General features: G+C 39.8%; 1 protein-coding gene across 1 annotated transcript in view; it reads right to left on the bottom strand.

The window, feature by feature from the left end:
- APOO (apolipoprotein O) overlaps positions 1–24,552 on the bottom strand; it is a 64,596-nt gene that overhangs the window by 23,320 nt on the left and 16,724 nt on the right. Inside the window, exons 2-6 of the mRNA XM_080910934.1 lie at positions 24,017–24,124; positions 21,392–21,511; positions 12,713–12,767; positions 6,927–7,022; positions 2,338–2,429 (exon numbers count right to left, since the gene is read on the bottom strand). Coding sequence (XP_080767060.1) covers positions 2,338–2,429; positions 6,927–7,022; positions 12,713–12,767; positions 21,392–21,511; positions 24,017–24,124 — 471 coding nt within the window. The remainder of the gene's footprint in view (positions 1–2,337; positions 2,430–6,926; positions 7,023–12,712; positions 12,768–21,391; positions 21,512–24,016; positions 24,125–24,552) is intronic.

Raw genomic sequence — 24,552 nt, 5'->3', positions numbered from 1 at the left:
GACTAAAACAGATTTTCAACCAAAAGTTATTTTAAAAGATAAGAAAGGACACTTTTTACTCATAAAAGGAAAAATCTATCAAGATTAACTCTAAATCCTGAACATCTATGCTCCAAATACAAGGGCACCCACATTCATAAAAGAAACTCTACTAAAGCTCAAAGCATATATTGCACCACACACAAGAATAGTGAGAGATTTTAACACCCCACTCTCATCAATAGACAGATCATGGAAGCAGAAACTGAACAGAGACACGGGGAAACTAATGGAAGTTATGAACCAAATGGATTTAATGGACATCTACTGAACATTTCACCCTAAAACAAAAGAATATACCTTCTTCTCAGCACCTCACTGTACCTTCTTCAAAATTGACCATATAGTCGGTCAAAAAACAAGCCTCAATATATATATAAGAACATTGAAATGCTCCATTGCATCCTATTAGATCACCATGAACTAAGGCTGATCTTCAAAAACAACAAAATCAACAAAAAGCCCACATATACATGGAAGCTGAACAATGCTCTACTCAATGATAACTTGATCAAGGAGGAAATTAAAGATTTTTTAGAACTTAACAAAAATGAAGGCACAACATACCCAAACTTATGGTATATAATGAAAGCAGCAGTAAGAGAAAAACCCATAGCACTGAGTGCCTCCAAAAAAAGAAACTGGAGAGGGCATACACTAGCAACTTGACGGCACAGTTGCATGCTCTAGAACAAAAAGAAGCAGATACATAAGAGGAGTAGACGGCAGGAAATCATCAAACTTAGGGCAGAAATCAACCAAATAGAAATAAAAAGAACTATACAAAGAATCAACAAAACCAGGATCTGGTTCTTGGAGAAAATCAACAAGATTGATAAATCCTTAGCCAGACTAATTAGAGGACACAGAGAGAGTATCCAAATTAACAAAATCAGAAATAAAAGGGAGACATAACAACAGAAACTGAGGAAATTCAAAAAATCATCAGGTCCTACTACAAAAGCATATACTCAACAAAAACTGGAAAACCTAGAGGAAATGGACAAATTTCTAGACAGATGCCAGGTACCAAAGTTAAATCAGGATCAGATAAACCATTGAAAGAGTTCCATAACACCTAAAAAATGCATATCAAAACAACCCTGAGATTCCACGTCACACCAGTCAGAATGGCTAAGATCCAAAACTCAGATGACAGCAGATGCTGGTGAGGATGCTGAGAAAGAGGAACACTTCTCCACTGTTGGTGGGGTTGTAAACTGGTACAACCACTCTGAAAATCAGTCTGGTGGTTCCTCAGAAAATTGGACATAGTACTACCTGAAGACACAGCTATAGCACTCCTGGGCATATACCCCAAAGATGCTCCAACATACAATAAGGACACATGTTCCATTATGGTCATAGCAGTCTTATTTATAATAGCCAGGAGCTAAAAAGAACCCAGATGTCCTTCAGCAGAGGAATGGATACAGAAATTGTGGTACATTTACAGAATGGAGTACTATTCAGCTATTAGAAACAATGACTTTATGAAATTCCTAGGCAAGTGGATGGAACTAGAGACTATCATCCTGAGTGAGGTAACCCACTCACAAAAGAACATACATGGTATGTATTCACTGATAGGCCGATACTAGCCCCCAAAAGTTCTGAATGAAAACATCATTCAGAGGCTGCCTCACCTGAGGATCCACCCATACACAGCCACCAAACCCAAGCACTATTAATGATTCCAAAAAGTGCTTACTGGCAGGAACCAGATAGAGATGCCTCTTCAGGGGCTCTTCCAGAGTCATATAGATACAGTTGAGGATGCTTGCAGCTAATCATTGGACTGAACAGGAGGTCCCCAATGAAGATGCCAATGAAAGGACTGAAGGAGCTGAAAGTGTTTGCAACCTCATGAGAAGAACAACATCAACCAAACATTCTATAACTCCCAGGTACTGAAACACCAGCTAATGAGCACACATGAAGAGACCCATGGCTCCAGTTGTATACATAGCAGAGGATGGCATTGTCTGACATCAATGGGAGAAGAAGCTTTTGGTCCAGTGAAGGCATGTTTTCAGTGTATGGGAATGCCAAGGCACTGAGGTGGAGAGGGTGATTGGGAGAGGGAAAACCTTCATTGAAGCAAGTTGGGAGGGGATAGGAACGAGGGAATGGGATAACATTTGAAATGTAAATAAAGAGAATATACAATAAAATAATTTTTAAAAAATTACCTGTGAAAGAGTTTTAGTTTGGTGTTATAAGAACTTCAAAATAAAATAAGCAGCAGACCCCACAGGAACTGAGAATAGCCTTGCTTACTGGGTGGGTCTGACTCACCTGGGCAATGGTGATGGCTTGTTGTGGGTAATAGACAGAGGCACCTAATCCCATGAAAAAAGGAGGGTATACCAGCTTCTTTATTTTTGAACCTAATCAATAAAAAGGAGTACATACCATCAGATGATTTGATATTCTTACTATTACAATTTACTATATACTTTTAATGCCAAACATAGTAATTGACCCTAAATTGAGATATTACTTAATAGTACATACAACAAAATGAATTGCTATTTCTTTATAGCTTTGCAATATAATTCACACATTTCACCCTCTTAAAGTACAAAATACAACTTTTAGTGTTCCCAAAGCTGTGTAACCAAAATCACAATCAATTCCATTATTCTCAAAAGAAACACCCATCGTCGAGGATAAAGCATGCTTAGTATGCACAAGGCCCTAAAATCCCCAGCAGTAAGAGAAGGTAGGAAAGTAAAAAGGCAGGAAGGTAGGAAGAAAGGAAGGAAAGGAGGGAGGGAGGGAAGAAGGAAGGAACAAACGAACTAACAAATGAATGAACCAGTCAGCACCATCCTCTCTGTCCCCACAACAAACACATAAAGCTACGGGAAACCTATTTTTGATCTCCATGGATTTGCCTACTCTTGTAATTAGTGTGATTCTTTGTGACTAACTTCCTTCGTTCAACAAATATTTTAATACAGCCACCATTAGTTAACAAAGGCATTGTAGCCTAAGTTGGCCTATACCTCCTCTGCTTTTATTCTAGGTCTTGTTTGTTTGTGTTGCTTTTGGTTTTGTTTTTTTGCTTCATTTTGCTTTTGGAGATAACCTCACTATGTAGCCCAAACTAGTCTTAAAATTGTGACTTCTCTGCCCGTCTCTGCTTCCTATGTGGTACAACTTATACTTTTTTTAAAAGCAAAGTGACCACCTTCCTATTGAAATACAAATGACAGTTGATGCTTTCTCCCCCTTCCTGAGATTCCATTAAAATAGCAGTAAGAGAATAAAATATGGATCAGAAACATCCTAAGGAAGAAGAAAAGTGCAGAGGGGCCACTGGTAGAGAAGTCATCCAGACTGGGGATATAGGTCAATGGTGTATTACTGCTTAGCCTAAGTAAAGCCCTGGGTTTCATTCCCAGCACCACAAAAAAGTGTCAACTGTTAGGAATATAGCACAGTTAGTAGAGCACTTGCCTGGCATGTATGAGGTCCAGGTGGTTCACGCACCCACTCACGCACACTTACATCCTCACACCACTGTTGGTGCCTAAGAGAAAAGACCTCCCCATACAGTCAGCTCCCATCTGGCTTACCTGACATAAAACCTGCCTACCAGCAAGCCACCTTTATACAGAGCTCTTACTAGCATTTCAGTGAGCTCATTCTGAAACATGACTTGACAACCAAGGATTAGCAGGTATTGGAAGAGAGCCTGCAATTTAAAAGGAACATCCAGAGAACAAGACCTCAGGGAAATGACAAAGGAAATGAAAATATTCATAAAAAATGAAATAAAACAAGCAAGAAAACATAAGACACACTACAGTCACTAGAAAGAACTGGATTATTAACTAAAAGCATTCAAGAAGGAGAAAGAATGCAAATTCTCAAAGAAAAAGCAGATACATAGAACTCTTGAGCTGAAGAAGGCACACCACTAAAGGCCAAAAGCATCGTCATGCTATAGAAATTCAGAACACTGAAGATCCTCAAATTTTCCAAGAATTAAAAAAGTGGGAGGTAGTCACCATGGCACAGGGCACATGTTCCACTATGTTCATAGGGACCTTATTTGTGATAGCCAGGAGCTGCAAACAACCCACATCAGAAGAATGGATACAGAAAATGTGGTTCATTTACACAATGGAATACTACTCCGCTATTAAGATTGAGGACATAAGTTTTGCAGGCAAATGGATGGAACTAGAAAATATCATCCTGAGTGAGTTAACTCAGACCCAAAAGGACATGTATGGTATATACTTACTAATAAGTGGATATCAGCCCCCCAAAAAGGATAGAATACCCAAGATACAGCTGACAGACCTCAAAAGGTCAACAAGCCAAAGGGCCCAAGAGAGGACGCCTCGATCCTACTTGGGAGGGAGAAGAAAACAACCACAAGGTGGGAAGAAGAGAGGAACCTGGGTGGGAAAGGGGACAGGGAGGGGAAGAGGGGAACATAATCAGGTATTGGGTGGAAGAAAAGGACTGAAGCCCTGAGAGCCAGCAAAAAGAATTGAAACAGGTAACCTCGGGAGGTAGGAAGTGGGGGGGACGCTCCAGAATATACCAGAGACCTGGGAGGTGAGAGACTCTCAGGACTCAGAGGAAGGGAACTCAGATGGAATGCCCTACAGTGTGGAGAAGGAACCTGGAGAGCCCACCTCCAGCAGAAAGACAGGGCAGCAAGTGAGGGATGGGGTTGTCATCCCACAGTCAAAACTCTGACCCATAATTGTTCCTCTCTGAAAGAACCGCAGGGACAAAAATGGAGAAGAACCTGAAGAAAAGAAGGTCCAGTGACAAATCCAAAGTGGGATCCAGCTCAAGGGGAGGCTCTAAAGCCTGACACTATTACTGAGGCTATGGAGTCCTCATGAAAACCTATCATGACAGCCCTCTGAAAAACCCAACAAGCAGCTGAGTCAGATGCAGATATTTACACCCAACCAAGGGACAGAAGCTGGTGACCCCTGTGGTTGAATTAGAGAAAAGGTGGAAAAAGCTGAGGAGAAGGGCCACCCTGTAGGAGGACCAGCAGTCTCAATTAACCTGGACCCCTGGGATCTCTCAGACACTGGATCACCAACCAGGCAGCATACCCCAGCTGATATGAGGCCCCCAACACATATACAGCAGAGGACTGCCAAGTCTGGGTTCAGTCAGAGAAGATGCACCTAATCCTCCAGAGACTGGAGGCCCCGGGGAGTTTAGAGGTGTGGTGGGAGGGGGAACATCCTCGTGGAGACAGAGGGATGGGAAGAGGTATGGGATGGGGAACAGTCAGAGGGTGGATCGGGAGGGGAATAAAAACTGGAGTGTAAAAAAAAAGATTAAATAAAAATTTTTAAAAGCAGGGGAGAGGAAGCAACAAGTATCTAGACTTGTATGACAGATGCTAGTTTGGACGAAAAAGAACTCCAAGTTATCTAAACTGTCAGTATGAAGAACAGACCTAAAAGGTCATCTGGGAAAGTCTCTCTCGTGCTTTTTAAAAAGCAATCTAAATATGTAGTTCACCAACATGGCTGAATATGGCAAGGAGGTGATGTAAAAGTCCAGGAAATGGGACTCAATATTGAGTATGAAAAGTCTATAACAAGTTGGGTTAGAGTCTTGGAGCAGATTTCAGGACAGAACTGGGAGGAGAGTAGACTCCAACCAACCGTCTGGAGAAAGGAAGTGAAAACCAGCTGGGAAAGCATACAGGACTTTATTCCTCATGTGAACCAAAGCTGCCACCAGGACAGTATCCCCTTCTGACTCTAAAATGACACCTAATGAACAAAGAAGGAAGAGTTCAGAAATGAGGTCAACTGGTATAAAACTCTGGTCTCTTTTATGGTGGTCAGATTACAGGATTCATTGCTGGGATACTTCTATTTTGAATTCTATTTGTTTTGTTTGAGAGAATCTCACTCTGTAGGCCAAGCTGTTCTGGAACTCACTATGTGGCCCAGATTAAGACAATCTTCTTGCGCCACAGCCTCTTGAATGCTGGAACTAAGCTTCTAATCAAAATTTTTGGAATATTTGCATCTTATGCCCATAAACCTTTATTTTACAACTAGTAAAACTACAAATAGATCATAAAAATAATCTCTTCACAGTTAAGTTTTTATTACCATTATTGTTTTGTGATATAATAGAATAAAAGAATATTTTCTGGTGCTTAGGCTTGAGCCCAGGGCCTCAGACATAAAAAGTATTCTGCCACTGAGCTACACCCTCCATCTCCACTACAATAACATTCAGAGATACTTACTAGGGTCTTTAAATGGCAAGCATTTTAAAAGTGTTTATATCATCACTAACCGAAGCTGTGACAGCTGAAGACGTTAGTATGTTAGTAAGTCCCTGTCCTACTTACTGAAATTAATAGCCTGAGGATAACAGGCAGGTTTTTGAGTTTTATTGTTGTTATTTTGAGACAAGGTTTCTCTGTGTAACAGAACCCCTGGCTGTCCTGAATTCACTTTGTAGACCTGGCTGGCCTCAAACTCAGAGATCCACCTGCCTCAGCCTATATCTCCAGAGTCCTGGGATTAAAGGTGTGCACCACCAGTGAAAAATTTACAGTTTGTCAGGTGTGAAAGACTTTGAACAGAAGTTCACTCTTTTTGTACCATAGAGCAATATTTGGACAAGTAGATGTGATTATTAAGTATAACTAATTTATTTTTCTTACCAAAATCATAAATTTCTATGGATGTTTAAAGTCAAATGTAATTGGGTAAAGATGAACATGAATCATACGTTTGAATCATATGTTAAGAAGTCCACATTCAAAAACCAACTTATCTAAAAACTATTAAATATGGATTAAGAAGCAAACATTTATCTCATCTCTTCTATATAAACTGACAGGGGGAACCCTAAATAATTGCACCTACCTCTAGCAAAAAGGAGTCCAACAAAACCAGCAAAACCAATAACACCAAGTCTTGGGAAAAATCCAGGAGGCGCATTCTGAAGATAGTTATAATTGTCTACAATGGAATAAGATTGGGAAATAACTCCATAAATTGTTCATTAAAACCAAAAGCAAAAGTCTCATACATAACTAGAACATACAGTGCCAAATGTTCCCCAACAACACATTCTTTGCTTCCTGTTAATACATATTTTATTTTTCTTTTAAGTCTGGTTTTATTTAGTATGGAGTGGTCTTGAATTCATGATCATCTTATTTCACTTCCCATGTGCTAGGATTACAGGTATGCATCATCAAACCTAGCTCACACTCTTAAAAAGACAACCTTGCTGTGTGGCCCAGGCTGAATTCAAACTTGCTTTGTATCCCAGACAGGCCTGGAACTCACAATCCTGCTTCACCTTGAGTGATGGGATATACACCACCATGGCCAACTGGAACCAATTCTTTCAGGAACCAAACACATTCAACTCAGGAAAGCAAGTTTGCCATCTAAACTCATTATTTGAACTCAAGAACAATATATTTGGGGAATGAAGGAAAATTGTAGTATAAATTTGTGCTGGCTAGTTTTTTGTCAACTTGATACAAGCAAGGGTCATCTGGGAAGAGAAACCTCTATTGAGTAAATGCCTCCATCAGATTCCCTTGTAGCCAGGTCTTCTTTTATTTTTCTGATCTTATTGGATATATTTTATTTACATTTCAAATGTTATCCCCTTTCCCAGTTTCCCCTCGATATCCCGTATCCCATCACCCATCTCCCTGCTTCTATGAGGGTGTTCACCTAACCACCCACCCCCACCTTCCCACCCTGACACTCTCCTACACTGCAGCATTAAGCCTTGGCAGGACCAAGGGCTTCTCCTTCCACTGATGGCCAACAAGGCCATCCTCTGCTAAAGGTGCAGCTGGAGCCATGGGTCCCTCCATGTGTACTCTTTGGATAGTAGTTTTAGTCCCTGGGTGCTCTGGTTGGTTGGAATTATTGTTCTTATGGGGTTGCAAACCCATTCAACCCCTTCAATTCTTTCTCTAACTCCTTCATTAAGGACCCCATTCTCAGTTCTATGTTGGCTGTGAGCATCCACCTCTGTATTTGTCATGCTCTGGCAGAGCCTCTCAGGAGACAGCTATATCAGGCTCCTATCAACATACACTTCTTGGCATCAGCAATATTGTCTGGGTTTTGTGGCTGTATATGGGTTGCATCCCCCAGGTGGGGCAGTCTCTGGGTGGCCTTTGCTTCAGTTTTTGCTCCAAGCTTTGTCTCCAAATTTCCTCCTGAGAATATTTTTGTCCCCCCTTAAGGACTTAAGCATCCACATTTTCATCATCCTTTTCTTGAGCTTTATATGGTCTGTGGATTGTATCTCGGGTATTCTGATCTTTTGGGCTAATATCCACTTATAAGTGAGTAAATACCATAGTTGCATTTTTATGATTGGGTTACTTTACTCAGAATGATAGTTTCTAGATCTATCAATTTGCCTAAGAATTTCATGAACTCATTATTTTTAATAGCTGAGTAGCACTCCATTGTATAAATGTGCCACATTTTCTGTATCCATTCCTCTGTTGAAGGACATCTTGGTTCTTTCTACCTCCTGGCTATTAAACATAAGGCTGCTGTGAACAAGCATGTGTCCTTGCTGTATTGGAACGTCTTTTGGTTATATGCCCAGGAGTGGTATAGCTAAGTCCTGAGACAGTACTGTGTCCAATTTTCTGAGGAACCGCCAGGCTGATTTCCAGAATGGTTATACCAGCTTGCAATCCAACCAACAATGATGGAGTGTTCCTCTTTTTCCAGATCTACGCCAGCATCTGCTGTTACCTGAGTTTTTGATCTTAGCCATTCTGACTGGTGTGAGGTGGAATCTCATGGTTGTTTTGATTTGCATTTCCCTGATGACTAAGGATGTTGAGCATTTCTTTAGGTGCTTCTCAGACATTCAATATTCCTCAGTTGAGAATTGTTTGTTTAGCTCTTTCCTCCATTTTTAATAGGGTTATTTGATTCTCTGGAGTCTAACTTCTTGAGTTCTTTGTATATATTGGATATTAGTCCTCTATCAGACGGAGGATTGGTAAAGATCTTTCCTAGTCTGTTGGTTGTATAGGCAGGTCTTAAAAGCATTTTCTTTCTTTTTTTTCCTCTTAAAAAGTCCCAAAACCCATAAAGCTGGGCCTGATAGTGCTAGCTTTTAATTCCAGCATGGTCATTTTGATTAATGGCTGATATGGGAGGGCCCATGCCACTGTGAGTGGAGCCACCTGTGGGAGGGTAGTCCTAGGTGGCTTTCAACTTATATTTAGCCCTCCCTATGCTTACAATTATTCCTGAAAAAGCCTGAGTTTTGTCTCTAAGCCCTGATCACATTGTGCTGGCTATGTGGTTTGTTATTCAGAATCCCACCCCTACATTTTAACTACATTTTTTGAACAACTTTATTTTTAAAAACAAAGATAAATGAACAAATTTTAAGCATTTCTGCATAAAAGTATACGAATACATTTTTGTCAGTGCTTGGCTTTTTTTTTCAAAGGTTTGATAGTGTGCATTAAGGTCTTACTAGTTACAATGAGCATAAAGTACATGTAAAGCAGGATGCAACCTGAAATTAGTCAGTTTTCTTGGTGTGTAAGGATTGAGCATAATGGTTTTGTTTTTGTTGTTTTTTTTGTTTTTTGGTTTTTTTTTTTTGTTTTGTTTTCTTGAACTTCACACAGTCTGTGAGTTGTTTCTGGGGTGTTCAGAGCTTTCTGGGGTTAGCATCCCACTATCAGTGACTGCATGTTATGTCTGTTCTTTTGTGACTGGGTTATCTCACTCAGGATGATATTTTCTAGATGCATCCATTTTCTTAAGAATTTCGTTAAGTCATTGTTTCTGATAGCTGAGTAGTACTCCATTGTGTAAATGTACCACAATTTTTGTATCCATTCATCTACTGAAGGACATCTGGGTTCTTTCCAGCTTCTGGCTATTATAAATAGAGCTGCTATGAACATTGTGGTGTATGTGTCCTTGTTATATGTTGGAGCATCTTTGGTGTATATGCCCAGGAATGGTATAGCTGGGTCCTCAACTAGTACTATGTCCAATTTTCTGAGGAATCACCAGCCTGATTTCCAGAGTGGGTGTATCAGTTTACAACCCCACCAACAGTGGAGAAGTGGTCCTCTTTCTCCACAACCTCACCGGCATCTGCTGTCATCTGAGTTTTGGATCTTGGTCAATCTGACTGGTGTGAGGTGAAATCTCAGGGTTGTTTTGATTTGCTAAGACATCCTGATGGCTAAGGATGTCGAGCACTTCCTTGGATGTTTCTCAGCCATTCAATATTCCTCAATTGAGAACTTTTTGTTTAGCTCTGTACCCCATTTTTTAATAGGGTTGTTTGATTCTCTGGTGTCTAGCTTTTTGAGTTCTTTGTATACCTTGGATACTAACACTGCTAACATGGCTAACACTACTCCTTGAAGATGTGCCTTCAGAAATCCTTTCCTACTCCTATCTCCTCAGACTCTTCCTAACCTATCCATATACTCTCAACCTTGCAATTCTCTCTGTATTTGGAATAATATTAAATGATTTATCATGTATATCTCAGTGATCAGGACTGCTATCATTTCTTGTGGATGTGAGGGTTACTGTTTTTAAGACAGGGTATTGCTATGTGGCTCAGACTAGCCTCAATTCTATTATCTTCCTGCCTTAGTATCCTGAGTGGAACTCATCGTGATGCCTGGTTTTGACCACTGTCTTAATCAACCTTGATCATCAATGCCTGACATGATGGTGACTTAACAAATGCACTCTGAACTGAATGCTAACAAGCAAGAGTCAGTAGTTTTATCCCCCTGTAATGCCAGATACATGCCAATTTTCCTTTTCCTGGATTCTCTGGGAAATGTGGTAATCATTTTAAACATTACTATAGGGTTTGTGTGATATTAGTATTAATTTCCATCATGTCCTTTCATTTAGTTTGACTTTAATTGGCTTTTACTTTCTATCGTTTTATCTGGGTCATTTGTGGCAAGTTTTAGACATGCGCACAGAGCACTTAATAGGAAGATACCCAGATGAGTTTGGTGAGCTGAGCTAAAGGGAGCAAACCATACAGAAATGGGAAAGAAGACATGTTTTAAGATCACACCTGAAGCCAAACCTCAATTCTGGTAACCTGCCTTAGCTGTGACTGCTGGAAAACAGACTCACAGTCTTGATAGAATGAAATGCTTCTTCTTAAGAGTCTTTGTAATAACTCTGTGATCAGGAGGAGAAAAGACAAATATCTCAAATAATACCTGTTGCCATTAATTAGGTAAATGGCAGGTAAGCAGTGAGGGGAACTCCTCACTTACATGTTATGATGATTTGCATAAAATGGGCCCCATGAACCCATAAGAAATGGCATCATTAGGAGGTGTGGCTTTGTTAGAATGACATGGCTTTGTTGGAGGAGGTGTGTCATTAAGGGGTGAGCTTTGAAGTTGCATTTACTTCCTGCTGCCTCTGGATCTGGATATAGAACATGGATCTCCTTCTCTGGCATGTATGCATACATACCATCATGCTTCCCACCATGATGGACTGAACCTCTGAACCTATAAGCCAGCCCCAATTAATGTTGTCCTTTATGAGAGTTGCCTTGGCCATGTGTCTCCCACAGCAATGGAGAACCTAACTAGGAGACAATGATTCTACCATGAGAGCAAACCCTTGGAGAAGCAAGACTTTAAATGTGCTGAGATGTCCTAAAAAGAATGAAGTACGTGTCAATATCTCTACTGTGTTAATAGTTCCTGGCTGAAATTAGACAAAGCAGAGGCTATAAGCTTAGTTTGTGAGTGCATGGGATAAGTAGCGCATAAGTGAGACACAACCAAGGACAATAAAATTGAAAAATGTAAGAACGCTACAATTTATGTACTTTTCCAGAAATGCCAGCTGAATTTCTTCCTGCATCTAGATTTTATGCACCTTTTTGAAAGTTCTGTTGTTGTTGTTGTTGTTGTTGTTGTTGTTGTTGTTGTTGTTGTTGTTGTTAAGACTACATAGAGATCTCTCTATGTAGTTCTGGCTGTCCTGGATCTCACTGTGTAGAAAAGGGGCCCTTGAACTAGCAGAGATCCATCATTTTCACCTGCCTCCTGAGTGTTACAATTAAAGGTGTACAACACCATATCTAGTCTGTGCAGCATTCATTAATGTGCAACTAACTAATTAGTATGATTCCGAAAATCTGGTGAGAAGTAAGCAAGTTATAGTACATTGTAATTTTAGGGGTTTTGTTTGTTTGTTTGGTTGGTTGGTTGGTTGGTTGGTCAGTTCTTAGCACTGGACCTCACAGATGCTTATGGAAACATTCTGCTACTGGGAATTATTTGAGATATTCATCTTTTTCTTCCAGAACACAGAGTTACTACAAAGATTCTTAAGAAGAAACATTCCATTTTGCTACTGGGAACTACATCCCCAGCCCTGGACTTTTTTTATTCCAAGATACAAGCACTTGCTAGTCCAAAAATCCTAATAATGTTAAAGAGATTCATGAAATAGCACGCCTCTGAATCCTAATTCAAACATAGATCATCTTCCAGAAACATCTAGATAGCTCTAAAATTGTCCATATACTCTTAAGTATTCTGATCTCCAGAGCCTATTATGAAAAGCCAGTACAATAGTTCAATAGGATGAAGTAACTAATTATGCCTAATTAAAACTCAACTTACCTACTCCCCATTGGACAAAGTATTCCACCTTGGGTTTAGTATGGGAGTATATTTCCTACAAAGATAAACAGAAATAGAATGAGTAGGGCTTACTGAATAAATGATCATTATTAACAATTTTTGGTTCTAGGGCTGGATCTAGGGCAAGTTAAGCATAAACACTACCAGTAAGCTATACTTCCAGGTACTAAACAGTTTTTAAACAAAGGAATCCACATTCAATTTTATTGCTTTTTTCCCCTCTTTTTAAGGTCCCTTGCACTAAAGTAATCTATTCATCAGAATGCTTTACTACTGCCACAGGAAGCAGATTCCAAGTAGAATGAGATTTTGAAAACCTAATCTTCTCCCTTTTAAGACCGAAGGAAATAAGAAAATCAACGAGTTGTAGAAATAGCTGAGTAGTTAAGAGTGTGCATTGTTCTTGCAGAAGACAGGAGTTCAATTCCTAAAACCTATGTCAAGCTCCAAGAGGATGCAATGCCTCTGTAGCTCACGGGCACCTGAAGTCAGGTGCACATACCCACACACACATACACACACACCAAAATAAATTTTTTAAAAGACACAGAAATTGATCATCTTGATAAGCAGAGATGATTCTTTTGTTCCCATAAGCTTATTAGCACTGTCTTCCAAATTAAGTCTATTTTATATATGATTTGCCATGATTTTAGAGCCTATATTTGGAAAATGCTCTTTTGGAACAGGAATGCGCACCTTTACTGAAATCAAAATCTCAATAACTCAATTGTAAAGAGATACCCCAATCCTATAGTAAATAAAGCTATCAACATTCTCTTAATGCAATGACTTTGAGAAGCTAGAGATGTACCTCAGTGGCAAACTGCCTGCCTAGCAAGTCTATGTAAGAATATATAAGTTCCCACCTCCAAACAAGATAAAAGTGCAAACAACAAAATAGCTCAGCAGTTAAAAGCACTGGCTGTTCTTGCTGACAAGCTGAGTTTGATTCTGAGGACCTGCATGGTTGCTCACCACCGTCTATAACTATAGTCCCAGAGGATCGGACACTCTCACCCACATGGTGCACATGCAGGGAAAACAGTCATACATATAAAATAAATAAAATTTTAAATGGCTTAGCTAAAAGAACCCTCAAGAACTCTACATTGAAGACAGAAGGAAATATAGAAATATCAAAAAGTATCAGAACTACCCACAACTTAGAAAAGGATTGCTTTATAAATTTTGGTCCAAATCACAACAAATTATCCGTATACTTCTAAATGGGATTGTGTAACAAATGTTGAATGTGGACACAAAGAACTTAATGTCTTCAGTAAAATCAACTTTTCTTTTCCATGTTGCCTACACCTGCCTTTTTCCATTTATAAGAAGAAAAAAGAAACAGAAGGTTGGGGATAAGGTTCAAATGCTAAAAATGTTTGTGGTCCCCTCTCCTCATGTTGCAGAATTTTAGCAGAGCCACTTTATCTGGCATGAATCTGAAGTGATGGCACCGAGGCTTTGAAGCAGCCTTGGTATGTGGAAAATTACTTGCTAAAAGTACCTTTTGTGTAACAATAAAAACAGCTTCAAGTAAGCTGACAGTATCAATCCTTGAGAGGCTGACCCCCTTGCTTCTTGGAAAGCCTAAATTGATCCTGCAGTCTCTCTTTTCTTTCATTCATGTCCTGCAAAACCCAGAACAACACTCTTGGCTCCATAGAACTAACCTACAACTCCAGAAGACCCCTGCTCTGCCAGAGGCCAAGCCTGTACAGGAATCCCAGAAGCCAAGCTGGTATCTGGAACTCCAATGATCACACCAGTATCCAGAATCCCACAGGTCATGCCAGTTGCCAGAACCCCAGAAGCAACGCTGGCACCCCAACCCCCAAAGGTCAAAACCCAGCAAAGACACCCTACTAGGCCTGAAAACTCTGGTCATAAGAACCCCAGGCTACTCAGGCCAGAAAACCAGAGAGAAAACCCCAGGCTACTCAGGCCGGAAAGACCAGAGGGAAAACAGAAATCAAGGAGAAAAAAATTCAAATATCTATCCAACAAAAATAAACTAAGAAACTAATACTTAAACCTATAATTATTCCAAACCCAGATGACTAGAGGCCAGTGTTAGAATACAAGAGCCAGGGTAGTATGGCAGCAGCAGAGCTCAGTTATCCTACTATAGCAAGTCCTGGATATTCTAACACAACTGAAGCATAAGAAGATGACCCTAAAACAATCTTATGAGCTATTAAAGAGGAAATGAAGAAATCCCTTAAAGATATCCAGGAAAACAGAAACAAATAGATGAAGGAAGTAAATAAAACTGTTCAAGACCTAAAAATGAAAATGGAAGCAAGAGGGCTGGAGAGATGGCTCAGTGGTTAAGAGCACTGACTGTTCTTCCAAAGGTCCTGAGTTCAATTCCTAGCAACCACATGGTGGCTCACAACCATCTGAAATGGGATCTGATGCCCTCTTCTGGTGTGTCTGAAGAGAGTGACAGTGTACTTATATACATAAAATACAAAAAGAAAAGCCAAGAAAATAGAAGCAAGAAAGAAAACACAAACTGAGGTGTAGGTTTATGTTAGGGTGATACATGACTGGACAGGAGAGAGCTAAGCTGGGAAAGGCTGAGGAGCGCAAGTGGAGGCAGAAGGGAGATTCTTGGAGAATCAAGATGGAGCTGGAGAAGGAAGATCTAGATCCAGGTGGACTTATGGCGATAGGTAGATATGAATATTCTTAAGAAATTCTATAGGTCTTTTTATCTCATATAGAAGGGCAGTTTGTATCTTTGTCCATTGGATGCAAACTTATTTTGTAGAGGGTTTGTGGATTGAGAATTTAATATATAAACCTGTTTGATAATCTACTGGACTTTGGAGTCATGTTTGTGTTGGGCAATGGAGAACTAGAACACTCCAGGTGGTCTTATCCACCGGGGACAGGGACAGCAGGGGTGATGGGGTAGACCTTGTCTGAGTTCTTAGAAGCGGCCTAGAGCGCCAAGTGGTGTGGAGACCAAATGTGTGTGCTCGACTCTTACACTAGAGTGGTGTCTGCCAAATGAGACTGCGGGAGCTGATAAAAGGTTAAGCCATCCTTTTAATTAATTACTGCAACACTGAGGGAATCCTAGAGATACAAAAATCTAGGTAAGAGAGCAGAAACTACAGATGCTAGCATCACCAACAGAATACAAGAGATGAAAGAGAGAATCTCAGACATAGAAGATGCAATTGAAGAAATCAATATATCAGCCAAAGAAAAATGTTGGATCTAAAAAGTTATTCACACAAAACATCCAAGAAATCTAGGATACTATGAAAAGACCTAACCTAAGAACAATAAGAATAGAAAAAAAAGATTCCCAGCTCAAACACCTAGAAAATATTTTCAACAAAATGAAAGAAAATTTTCCTAACCTAAAGGTACAAGAGGCTTACGGAACACCAAATAAACTGGACAAGAAAAGAAAGTCGCCACCCCACTGCCACATAATAATTACAACATGAAACGTATAGGACAAAAAAAGAATATTAAAAGCTTCAAGGGAGAAAGGCCAAATAATACATAAAAGCAAACTTATTAGAATTACATCCAACTTCTTAATGGAAACTCTAAAAGCCAGAAGGGCCTGAACAGATGTGCTGCAGACTCTAAGAGATGCTGGCCCAGACTACTATATGCAGCAAAACTTTGTCACCATAGATGGAGAAAACAAGATATTCCATGACAAAGTCAAATTTAAACAATATCTATCCACAAATCCTGCCCTACAAAAAGATACTAGAAGAAAAAGTCTACCAAGGAGGTTAACTGCACCCAGGAAAACACAGGAAATTTCATACCAGGAACTTTCTCTCTCTCTCTCTCTCTCTCTCTCTCTCTCTCTCTCTCTCTCTCTCTCTCTCTCTCCCTCCCTCCCTCCCTCCCTCCCTCCCTCCCCCCCTCCGCACCCTCTCTCTCCCTCTCCCCTCTGTACCCTCTCTCTCCCTCCCCCCTCTCTCCTCTCTCTCTCTCTCTCTCTCTCTCTCTCTCTCTCTCTCTCTCTCTCTCTCTCTCTCTCTCTCTTTCTCTCTCTCTCTCTACCCCCCACCAGTCTGTCTGTCTGTCTCTGTCTTATTCCCTCCGACAACCATCAATAACCAAGGAACTAACACTTTTTGACCATTAATATTTCTCAATATCAATGATGAACACCCTCAGAAAAGTGGATAGATACAAAACTTAACTCAAAAAAAAAATCAGTAGCCTTCCTATATACAAACGACAAATGGGCTGAGGAAGAACTCAGGGAAATAACATCCTTCATAATAGCCACAAATAATATAAATATTTTGGGGTAACTCTAACCAAGCAAGTGAAAATCTTATATGACAAGAATTTAAAATCTTTGAAGAAAGGAATTGAAAAAGGTATCAGAAGATGGAAAAATATCCCATGGATGGTAGGGTTACCATAGTGAAAATGGCCATCTTACCAATAGCAATCTACAGATTCAATGAAATCTCTATCAAAATTCCAACACAATTCTTTACAGATTTTGAAAGAACAATACTCAACTTTGTATGGAAAAACCAAAACCCCAGAATAGCTAAAGTAGCCCCTTACAATAAAATAAATTCTGGAGTATCAACATCCATGATTTCAAGCTCTACTACCAACATATAGTAATAAAAACTGCATGGCATTAGCATAAAAACAGAGAGACTCAATCAAACTGAAGACCAACATGTAAATCCACATACCCATGGACACCTCATTTTTTATAAAGAAGCCAAATTATACAAAGGGAAAAAAGAAAGCATCTTCAACAAATGGTAATGGTCTAACTGGATGCCAGTTTGTAAATAGATCTATATTTACCTGCACAAAACTCAAATCCAAGTGGATCAAAGACCTCAACATAAAACTGGATACACTAAATCTCATAGAAGAAAATATAATAGCTTTGAATGCATTGACACAAGAAATAATTCCTGAACCAATAGTGCAGGCACTAGGATCAATAATCAATAAATGAGACTTCATGAAACTCAAAGACTTCAGTAAGGCAAAGGACAGTCAATAGGACAAATCAGCAGCTTGTTACAGAGTGGGAAAAGATTTTACCAACTCCACATCTGACAGAGGGCTAATATCCAAAATATATGAAGAACTCAAGAAACTAGACATCAACAAACCCCAAAATATCCAAATAACATATGGGTTATAGACCTAAACAGAGAAATGTCAACAGAGGAATCTCAAATAGCCAAGGACTTAAAGAAATGTTCTACAACCTTAGTCATCAGGGAAATCCAAGTCAAAACGACCCTGAGATTCTACCTCACACCAACTGGAATGGCTGCAATAAAAAGTCAAGCAACAGCACATGCTGGTGAGCATGTGGAGCACAGGGAACACTTCCATTGCTGGTGAGAATGAAAACTTGTATAACCACTTTGAAAATCAACAAGGTGGCTTCTTAGAAATTGGGAACTGATCTACCTTATACCACCTCTAGCATATCCTCAAAAAACACTCCATCCTACCACAAAGGCCATTTACTCAACTATGTTCATAGCAGCTTTATCCCTAATAGCCAGAAACTGGCAACCTGAATGTCCTTCAGCCATTGAATACTCATAAACAATGGAGTTATTACTCAGCCGTTGAAAAAAATATCATGAAATTTGCAGGTAAATAGATGGAATTAGAAAAGAAAATCATCCCTAGTGAGATAATGCAGACCCGGAAAGACAAACATGATATATACTCACTTATAAGTGAATAGTTGCTATAAGTACAGGATAATCATGCTATCATCCACAAACCCATGGGGTTAAGTAATAAGGAGGGCTCAAGGGGATACACATGAATCACCCTATGAAGGGAAAATAGAATAGTTTCTGCATGTGGGCTGGAGGTGGCTAGGGACAGGAATAGCAGGGAGATCGGAAGACAGGAATGGGAGAGATAAGTGGAATGGGGGGGGAACATTTTTGGGATGAGGTTTAAACCTAGTGCAATGAACTCCCAGGAAACCATGAAGATGACCCTAGCTACAACTCCTAACCGTGGGGGATATGGATCCTGACCTATATAACCAGGCAAGACTTCCAATGGATGGAATGAGACACCTACCCAGTCACAAAACTTTCAACCTACAATTTGTCCTACCAACAGATGTGCTGAAGTAAAGATGGGGTAGAAATTGTGGGAGTGGCCAACCAATTACTTGTCTAGCTTCAAACCCATGCCACAAGAAGGAGCCCATTCCTGATACTGCCTGAAGGACCAGGAACCAGACGGCTTGATAGCCCAGAGACCTAGGATAGAACCAAACATGACTGACATTTTAAAAAAGGTTAATGAAATGATTCCTAATGATATTCTGGTATACACATAATTTGGAGCCAAGAATAACTGTCTTCTGAGAGGCTTCCTCTGGGACTGATACGAATAGATGGAGAGACCCAGCCAAACTTTAGGCAAAGGTTGGAAAAAGAGGAGGAGGAAGAATTGAAGGAGCCAGAGGGGTCAAGAACACCACAAGAAAACCCACAGAATCGACTAATCTGGGCTCACAGGGGCTCACAGACACTGAACTGACCAGCAGGAAGCCTGCACAGGACTGACCTAGGCCCTCTGCATGTATGTTACAGCTGCGTAGCTTAGGTTCTTGTGGGACTCCTAACAATTGGAGCGGGGACTATCTCTGACTTTTCCTGCCTTTGGGGCCCTTTCCTTCTTATCCAGCCTGATATGAGGGGAGGTGCCTAATCTTATTGTAACTTGTTATGCCATGCTTGCTTAATATCCCTGAGAGGCCTGACCTTTTCTGAAGAGAAGCAGAGGAGGCATGAACAGGCTTGGGGAGGGGGGGAGACTGTGGTCCGAATGTAATATATGAGAAAAGAAAAATTAAAAAAAAAAAGAATTCTTGTGGCAGCATCATGAAGCCCAGAGTTCAGATCCCTTTTTCTCTCTGAACCAGTGTCTCCTTTTCTAGTCCAGGCAGGCTTCAACAATGCAGCAACCCTCAGGCTTCAATATCGTTAGTGCTAGGGTCACAGGCAGGTGCCACCACAACCAGCTGACATAAACACTTTTCTTACAGAACAAACAAGCTGGGGTGCAGCTCAGTGTAAAGTGTGTGCGTATAAACTGTTTATGTCATTGATAGAGCTTGTACGCTTTTTCCACCCTCAATTGGTAAACAGAAAAAAGTCCAATGATGCCATAATTGATGACATTTAAATTTTTCCAAAAAAAATCTTAGGTGAAATTGAATTTGCAGTCTCAATTAAAATAAACCTAGATCATCTTATCTACAGCTACATATTATTTCCTTTATTTTTTCTTCCTTTTCAAAATCATAAGCAAGTACCACGAATATGTACCAAAGGCTACAAAAGCATTCTATAGACTGCAAATTTTGGTTTCAGATGTTTAAAATCAGAATACTTTCAGTTGCATAAAAACAAACGCCTATATAGCCTAGCTGTCCTAGAACTATGTAGACTAGATCAGTTTCAGAACTCGCAAAAAATCTGCCTGTCTCTGCCTGCAGAGTGCTAGGATTAAACACGTGCCCTACTACACCTTGGTAGCCTCACATATATTAGTATCTGAAACGTATAGGAACAGGTGTTTGTTAGGTTTCAGAGGGGTTTTTTGCTTTTTGAACTTTTTGGATTTGTAGCTTGGATGTCCCTAGTATAAAGTTCAAATCCAAAATAATCTCAGAGATGAGGGATGCTCAGAATGTAGTGATTTGTAGAGTTTCTAGAGGGAGAGAAAAATCTCATGTTTCTGTATGTGTGTGCATGATAAGCATGTACAGGTATGTATGTGTATGTACAGGTTTGTGTTGCCTGTGTGGGAGTGCAAGTTTGGGTGCAGATGTTCATTCTTGGGTGTCATTTCTCAGGAGTCATCTTGTTTATTACAATGGAATCTTTCACTAGGACCTGGGTCTTGCTGATTAGGCTAAGCTAGGCCAGTGAGCTCCAAAAATCTACCAATCCCTGTTACCCCAATGCTGCAAGTATATGTACAATGCCTACCTTTTATGGGTGCTAAGGACTGAACTCACATGCTCACGGAACAACTGAGTTATCACCCAAGCAATAACATCACAATTTTGATACACATGTGTATGTTTTAACTCATTTCCTTCCATTGGTGTCCCATGTTTTCCCTGATATACACAACAGCTTTATAATACCAACCAACATGGTAATTATTAGCCCTCCACTCTCTGGCCAATGTGCCACAACTCTTCTGATGAGAGTCAACTTCCCCTTGCTGCCACCAGGATGCCAGAATTGATTGTACTTGCTCTCTGGGTAGCATTAAGGAACACTTAAGTTAAACACTCTTATCTTTGGATCCTTATTACACATTTTTCTAAAAACATGAAGTCAGGGCTGGGCATGATGGCTTACATCTGTAATTCCAGAACCTATGCTAGTCAATGAGGCAGGAAGATTGTCAATCAGTCTGAGGACAGTCTGGGCTATGTAGTGAATTCCATGTCAACTCTACAGAGTGACCTCCTAAGAAGGAAGGGGGAGGGAAGGAAGAAAAGGGGGAGAGAAGGAGAAAGGGAGAGAGAAAGGGAGGGAAGGAGGAAAAAAAGAAACAAACAATAAAAAATTAAAACATACAGCCAACATAGACTTTTCATTATTAACTCTTAAGTAGATGTACCTGACACAAACTTGTATATGGCTCACAATGATGTCGGAGTTGTGAGATGTTTTCTTCAAGTTGAGTCCTTGGCTCCTCCACATATTTAGATTTACCCTCAGGAACTGAGTAGAGTGAAAGCTACACATATTAAAACAAAAAGAAAAGCATATACCATGAGATCATGTAACATATGATCAATTGTGTAGGTGAATACCTCTATCACAATTTATAAAGCACAGTCATCCTAAGGGGTGCATGCAACCTCTAACTTTACTTCAGATAATCTTTGTACCTTACTTCCTCAATAAAGACGGGGACAAGAGGGCAAGACTGCAAGGTGCTTTGTCTTCTCCCTACTCCACTGTTTTGTCTTGGATATTAGATCCAGGGCCCGAGCATGTAAGGCAAGCCCTCTATCACTTTACAGAAGTAATATCTTACCTCAAACTTGAAGTGGAAAAAATTCTAATGAGATAAAGGAGGAGTTTGGTAGCGGGTTTTATTTGCAGTGTGTGTCCGGGCAGTCTGAGGACAACTTACAAGAGTCAGTTTTCTCCTACCATATGGGTTCCAGGGATCAAACTAAGTCATCAGACTTGGTAGCAAGTGCCTTTATCCACTGAGCCATTTTACCAGCCCATGGGTTTTATTTTGCTTTTTGTTGTAGTTATTGTGGTTTTTAAGAAAAAGGAAAGCTGAGAGAAATGAAGAATAACTGGTTACATGGCAAATATCAGATTGCTACTGATCAAAATGGGCGAGCAAATTCATTGCCCACCTAGAAAAGAGCCTTCTCAGCAGCTACTATTAGCAACCTCTTCCCACTTAACAGTACCACTGTTGTAAGGCCTGAGAGGAAAAAGAGGCTACCTAGTTTTATATAAATACTATCCAAGGGCTGGAGAGATGGCTTAGTGGTTAAGAGCACTGACTGTTCTCCCAGAGGTCCTGAGTTCAATTCCCAGCAACCACATGGTAACTCACAACCATCTGTAATGGGATCTGATGCCCTCTTCTTGTATGTCTAAAGACAGCAACAGTGTACTCATATATATAAAATAAATACATAAATCTTAAAAAAAAAAAAAAACCATTCAAGTAATTTTGCCTGACCACTAGGGGCATCAGTACATCTCTTTATTCCACAGTAACAGACATCAAATAAAATAAAAATTCCAAATAATTACTGGGAAATACAGACAATAAAGAATATAAGCAATGCAGAAGATATCTTAGTGATTTCTTTTTTAAAGATTTATTTATTGATAAGTGCATTGTAGCTGTCTTCAGACACACCAGAAGAGGGCATCAGATCCCCTTACAGATGGTTGTGAGCCACCATGTGGTTGCTGGGATTTGAACTCAGGATCTCTGGAAGAGCAATCAGTGTTCTTAATCACTGAGCCATCTTCTCTCCAGCCCCCTATTAGGGATTTCATTGATCAAGTATGCACTAAATATTTAGTTAAGCATCTCAGGTCTTGCCAAGAACCAGAAAGAATCTAAGCCTTTAAATTCTTTGAAAGAAAAAAAAAACGTATTTTGGATAAGCAGTCCAGAATCAGGCAGGCCACTCTAAAAAGTGAGTTGCATAGAGACCCACCACTGGACAAGGTGCAGAGAGTGAGAGTTTTTGGTATGCTCAACCCTAAACGGGATATCTTCACGAAACCCCTCCCCTCAGGGCTAAGGGAGCTATACAGAGCAGGAGAGCTGTAAGAACCAGAGGGAATGGAGGACTCCGAGGAAATAGTGTACTCCGGACACAACAGGACTAAAGCACATAAAACTTAGCATACACAGGGCCTGCAAGGGTTTAAGCTAGACAAGGCCTCAGTGCTCAGAGAAGGAAGTAGACACAGCCTTCCATCCCTAACCAAGGTGCTATCTCCAAATGACAAACCCCTTGCAAAAGAAAAACTAGAACTCACCAATAAAGTCTCACTAGGTGTATTAAACACAATTAGGAGCAGGCCTCAGGCCCAGCAGTAGATGTCAACGTACTCAACAGTACTTTTGTAGACTTTCTGTCTCGTTTTGCTTTTTTCTGTCTTCCTAGACTTCTGTTTGTATATTATGTTTTCAGATTTTGTTTTTATAGAGAGAGTGTGTATGTGTTTCTCATGGTTCTTCTTTATGGCTTGGGTTTTTTCTTTGCCTATTTATTTTAGAGAGGAAGAGAAGACAGACATGTGGAATTGGGGAGGTAAAAAAGATCTGGGAGGAGTTGGGGAAAGGAAAATCCTGATCAGAATATACTGCATGAAAAAAAAATTAACAGAAAATAAGTACTTATAGAAAAAGTGACCTGTGCTTACAATTCCCTGGGATACAATAAGCTCTCCACTAAAAACAAAATCTATGAGCTATTCTGTAATGTCATTAGCTATATTCTACTAGCATTTATGGAAAAATCAGAGTCTAGCAAACTTTCCCACAGAGAAAACAAACTATCAAAAATGTATAGGTCTCCTTTTGAAGAATTTATAAGTATGCTAAGGGAATACATTACTATCCCGTATCTCAAAGAGTAAAAAAAAAATAAAATAAAACTACAATTCTTTTATCATCTTGATATATAATTTCTAAAAACTCTCCCTAAGTCAGATGTTTATAATGTGCCATTTAGCATCAGCACTTTACCTCATCGATCTTCATGTAACTTTTGTGAGGCGAGTCCTTTTTGGGTGCTGCATAGACTCTGAAGGTGAGCAGGCTCAGGCTGGCTGGCCCCACAGACCTCTGAATTACCTGAAATGCAAAGGCACATACAATATAAGCAGGCCCATAACCCCAACCACTCGCAGGCAGAAAAGCTTACTGCTCTTCAAAGTAAACACATTTCTGAAATTCTAGGGATATCAAAACGTAAGCATGTATTGTGGAAAAGTTCAAATTTCAAGACCTTATCTTAATTTTCCAAATATAAAAGTTACAAAGCCTTCAATTAAAAAATTAAAAGACAAGGCTGAACAAATTGATACCAATTTATATATGACACATACATACATACATACATACATACATACATATGTGAAAGTTGCTGTGAATATGTGGCCAGCGTGATCTACAGAAATGAGTTCCAGGACAAACAAGGCTGCTACTTAGTAAAACCCTGTCTCAAGAAACAAACAAACAAAAAAAAAAAAAACAAAAAAAAAAGACAAACAAAAAAGAAT

Source organism: Micromys minutus (genome assembly GCF_963924665.1).
Source record: "Micromys minutus genome assembly, chromosome: X".
Classification (NCBI taxonomy): domain Eukaryota; kingdom Metazoa; phylum Chordata; class Mammalia; order Rodentia; family Muridae; genus Micromys; species Micromys minutus.
The sequence above is the reverse complement of the archived record's forward strand: the minus strand, read 5'-3'. Positions and strand labels throughout refer to the sequence as shown.